Source organism: Cryptomeria japonica, chromosome 7 (genome assembly GCF_030272615.1).
Source record: "Cryptomeria japonica chromosome 7, Sugi_1.0, whole genome shotgun sequence".
Taxonomy (NCBI): Eukaryota; Viridiplantae; Streptophyta; class Pinopsida; order Cupressales; family Cupressaceae; genus Cryptomeria; species Cryptomeria japonica.
Genome location: NC_081411.1, coordinates 287,337,188 through 287,342,622, shown reverse-complemented (window position 1 = coordinate 287,342,622; position 5,435 = coordinate 287,337,188). Strand labels below are relative to the sequence as shown.

Genomic DNA, 5,435 nt, shown 5'->3' with positions numbered 1-5,435 from the left:
TTATCTTACATAACATCTAAGAATATCCATCTATCTTTTCTCAAAACAATATATTATTATTTTTTTAATTCTAAAAAACTAAATTGTATATATACACCCGCACACATATTATTTAACTAGCGTAAATTAGCCCTAGATATTTGCATTTTTCCCTTTGGATGTATGGACTTATCCAGCTACGCACATATTATTTAACTAACCTAAATTAACCCTAGATATTTGCATCTTTCCCTTTGGATGTATGGATTCATTTCAACTGGTCTTCTGTTCATCTACGACAAGAACAACTCTGTCGATGATGTCAATACGAGCTAATGTTAAACTTTCGAATTTCGTTTTGACACGTGTGAGTCTGCAATTACTCGAGTATAGGAATCCTCGACGGCCAGGGAGTAACATACGACGCACAAGCTCACAAAAAATTTACAACCAGATCAACATAAATATCCGAATCTTTTCCTCCTCCACATACACTTTATTTATAACTAAGATACAGGCATCTGTCTCTATGGTGCTTGTAATCTAAGTCTGGAAAGAAAAGATAGCTACAAAAGATTATTAACACCATGACTTCGTTTCTCAGCATTAGTATCAATCTTTTTCTGGTGGGATGGATCTTGAGTTGCTTTAATGGCGTAACTGCTTCATGTGTGCCTGCAATGTACGTGTTTGGGGACTCTTTAGGAGACGCCGGCACCAACAGTTTCATTCCTCGCAGTACTGTGAGAGCAAACTTTCCTCCATATGGTGTCTCATTTTTTCCGTATCCAACTGGTCGCTTCACCAATGGCCGCACAGCTTTTGATTTCTTAGGTATCGGTTTGTCTTCAGAATTTTTTAATTAAATTTGTTGATGAGTGCTTTTCAGTAGGCCAGTCAGTACATGGCTCATCCAGACAGGGAGAACCAGAAATGCATTTTTATTAGATCTTATAACGTTATACTAAAATATAGTTTTAATGTTACAAAGTTTTTTTTAAGTGAAAATAATTGGATTACATAGTTATCATCGTTGTTTATTTTAAAGAATAGATTATGACGTGATGTTCATCTTTAGACTAAAGAGTTTGGAACAACAGATCCTGTCAACATCACATCAAACATTAAGATAGAAATATATTGCATAATATATGCGATATATGATCTTAATAAGTAAATATTCATTTCGTCATGATGAATCGCTCAGTTAACATTGATGTAGATATTTTATTTTCATCGCTGTGAATTTTCTCAAAAAGCTGCTTGTTAAAATTTTCAACTGCTATACCAAGAAGGTTAAATCTTTTATACCGTGTGGTTGCAGCTACATCTTTCTTAGGGCTCCCTCGCTTCCCTCCTCCCTTTCTAAAACCAAAGGAAAATTTTTCAACTGGCATAAATTTTGCATCCGGAGGTAGTGGATTACTCGATTCAACAGGACCTCGAGAGGTAGTTCTAAACTATATTTTTCATTTTTTTGTTTGGACTTAGATGAAACTCAATTAAATAAAGTGCTTAACAAATATAGAATGGTTTAAGTAATACTTTGAGTTTTGATTTGTATAGATCATGATTTATCTGAAATCATATTAAAAATTTCAATAGGTTTATTTATTAGTGTGATTTTAGATAAATTATTAAACAAATTAAAGTTTAAATAGTACTGCTTAACTTAATAAAAAATTCATATATATTTTATATGATCAAGAAAATATATGGTTAGATTTCTTTACTCTTGCAGATGATGATCCCCATGAGTAAACAAATTCAGCAATTTGAATATTTGATGAAGACAAAACAGATCCATAAGTATGTTGAATCAAAAGAGCTCAAATCTTTCCTAGCCAGCTCCCTATATTGTATTTCAGTTGGAGGAAATGACGTCTCCAGCTACCTATCCAATGCTACGTTCCAAAATACAACCACCCCTGAACAATTCATTACTTCGATGGTGGTTACTTTTCAATCATATATAATAGTAAGTTTTTAAATATGGTCAGGATTAAACAGTATACTTTGAGTTTTGATTTGTTTAATTAGTTCATAGTTGGAGCTTATGAGTGCAATTTCAAATAGATCATTTAAACAGATCAAAATTTAAAATATTTATATTACAATTATTTGTAGAAAAATATTTCTTTTATACAATGTTATCTCTAACTATCTATTTGTAATTGACAGAAACTTTACCGTGTTGGGGCAAGAAAATTCCTTGTATTCGACATTTCAACTATAGGGTGTACACCAGTTAGCAGACTTGTATCAGGAAATGGAGAATGTTTGGATGCTGCAAATCAGTTAGCTGTGGCATACAACACTGCTCTGAAACCTGTTATAGATCAGCTTAATGAACAACTGGATGGGCTGTCTCTCATTCTACTTAATTCTTTTGATTATGTTGTTGACATGATTCAACATGGTGAAGCCTATGGTAAGTCAAAGCCCCTTCTATTCCCCTTTCTCTGTTCATCATTTTATCTTGTTACTGTTTGATGGTTGTTGTGATAAAGGTTTTTTTTAGTATAAAGTGTGAACAGAAATAAAAATTGAAAAGATAAGTACTATGAATATTTCTAAATAATTAGAAAGAATAGTGAAATTCAAAGCCAAAAAAATAAATAATTTTTTTTTTTTTGCATTTTATAATATTTATAATTGTTGTTGTTTTGAATTGGGTTGCAGGACTATCAGAGACAAGTTCAGCATGTTGTGGATCAGGAGCATTTAATGCAGAAGTAAGTTGTGGAAAGACTACTCCACCGGCTCTGTTTTGCAACGATACAAATTCTTATTTGTTTTGGGATGGAAATCATCCCACTGAGAAGATTTACACTATTTTTTCAAAGGAGATATGGAGTGGAAACTCTACTGTTATGTATCCATTTAACCTATCTAACCTAATCTTAGGGTGAAGCATCACATGCCATTAATAAGGAGACAAATTCCCCATCCTTGGCCTCATTTGGAGGGTATGCCAATTCAATGGTGTATTGTTTGCAAGTTCTTGCCACAATGAATAAGATGTTTTTGGAGTATTTGTTTTCACGTAAGTACAAAGTTCAATATGGGGTAATTGAAAACTAAAGTTTAATTATATTTTTAAGAGATTTGATTAAAATTAATATTTGAAAGTAAAATATTAAAAAAATTGGACATAATAAAAATTATAATGAGATTTGGATTTTTTTCTAATTTTAAATATATTAATCTTTTTTATAATTTTAAATGTGACATCTAATCATAATTGTAAGATATCCCCTCCTTTTTAAAACAATCTCTTGTAAAATTAATATTTAAAAAGTAATTGTCTATTCAATTTTTATATTACATTTTTTTTTGTATAATTATCAATATTATCAAAAATTTACATTCAATATTATATATAAAAAAATATGAAACATGTTTCATATATAATGTATGTAATTATTTTTTTTCAAATAAGATCAACTTCAAAATGGTATGAACAATATTATTATATATTTAATGAAATAGATTGTTTTGTAGATTTATTGTTCTTTTATAACTTTTTAGAATACCTATGTATGACACTCCAAATAAGCTACCTAAAAACTAGAAAATTATCTTTATCTTTAATAATAGTTTAAAGACATCAATATTATGATGGTTGAACATGTTGATAAATCCATTAATTAAAGTTAAATTAATTGGGCTCTAATTTGTATTTCGGTTGACATGTTACTTGGATAAGCATATAGCCAATTTCAATTAAATGACACAAGGGTGGAAATTATATTCTCTACCTCCAACTCCTTGGAAACCTAATACTTGACTTTTAATAAACTATCAAGTTTAAATTTAAGATTTTGTGATATCTTGAATAGATGTTTATTCTCTAAGGACACAAATTGTTGAATTAAATAAACCAAGATCTATAATAATATCAATAATATTTAACAAAATGAGGACACTTCATTTATGATTGAAAAATCCAAAATGGCTCTTCAACCATACTAAAAATGTAAGAAAAAACAAAAACTCTATTAAGATAATAACATTGAAACTCAAGCTGTAGTTACACCTCCTAATGTAGACCAAATAATAGACATTTGATGTAGATTTTGGAGTGCTTACATTTCATTATACTTTAATTGCTACGACATTCATTTTTCATGGCTTCTTTGGAGGCTACGAGAGTCTGCAGGAATGTCCATTGGCATCGTCTCTTTCTTATTCCAGATGCATTGAGTTCATATTGGATAGTGGCTTTTATTGGTCACATTTTTTCTTTGAACTCCAATATTAATTGTGCCTAGTCTCTTCATCGTGTGACTATTGTATTCCACCTTGTTCTGACATGTCTTCTCACTGAGTTTGCATCAGTTAGAGCCAATACTATGGGTAGCATACATTTGAATGGTGCAATTGATGTGTGTTAATCATTGGTACATCTTAACTGCTTTGTTAGCGTTTAGAGTACTTTGGTTGTTGCATATAATCTTTTTGGGTCGATTTCTTCTCCATTCTCCAATGGGGATCCACATTTGTTTAGTTGGCTGGCAATTTATATCATTTTCTTTATTATTAAACAAGGCAATACTACTCAAGGCGCATATCATTTGTTGAGACACTCATATTTAAATAATTTGAGTGGAGGTTATTTTCCAGCAAATCGAACTCTCTATTCTTCTTTGACTGAGGCGATATTGCTACTAATGTCATCCCTTGTATTTGGTGAGTTCGAGGCATTTGACAGTGGAGTCTGAGTTCCTCAATGCCCGTGGCATATTCACTATGTATTAATCTAGTGTAATTTTTGGTGGATACTATATTAGCAGTGATATTGACTAAGCGCTTATAGCACCATTTCATTGATGTTAACCATTTTGGCTTGATCCGATATCTATTAATTGTTTAGTGGCATTTTCAATTTGAGCCAAGGCGATATCCTATTGGGCAGTGGCATTCTTCATCGCTTTTTTTTGCATATCATATGTTGGAGGTTCCAGGTTTTTATTGGAGAGTGCGACGTTTTTCATTTTCTTGTGGTTGTTTTTAGTACCTGTCGAGGCCTTTTATTAAGTCGTCCATTCATTAGGTGGTGCATTTGTTTTATATAATGTGGTGCATGCAAATGCCATCACCTCACTGCCACGCATTGAGCAGTCATGCCCTACTTGGGCCTCGAAAATTGTTTGCTCATGTCGCAGCATTTGTATATGGTTTTTGTTACTTCTTAACAGGAGACAAGTGGTTTTTAAGCATTGGATCATGTTTTTTCTTCATTCATGTGTAATTCTTGCAAGTGTTTATTTATTGTGGGGAGCTTGATGTAGTTCTTGGCATATATTAATGTGAGACTTCTATATATCACATGATCTATTACTTGCATATGTCTTGCATATCTATTTTTTGAAGAGGAGTTTTGTCTTACAAGGTTTTCTCCTGTTCTTCATTTGTAAGAGATTAGTTGCATGATTAGTTGTGCATGGGTACCT

The 5,435-nt window shown here is 31.7% G+C and overlaps 1 protein-coding gene across 1 annotated transcript; it reads left to right on the top strand.

Moving 5' to 3' along the window:
- Positions 1 to 566: 566 nt before the first annotated feature.
- Positions 567 to 5,198, top strand: LOC131067274 (GDSL esterase/lipase At5g41890-like). The gene is made up of 5 exons (XM_059208554.1): positions 567 to 819; positions 1,304 to 1,428; positions 2,161 to 2,410; positions 2,662 to 2,714; positions 5,181 to 5,198. Exons 1-5 carry the CDS (start codon positions 567 to 569, stop codon positions 5,196 to 5,198), a joined length of 699 nt encoding a protein of 232 aa, XP_059064537.1.
- The last annotated feature ends 237 nt before the right edge of the window (positions 5,199 to 5,435 follow it).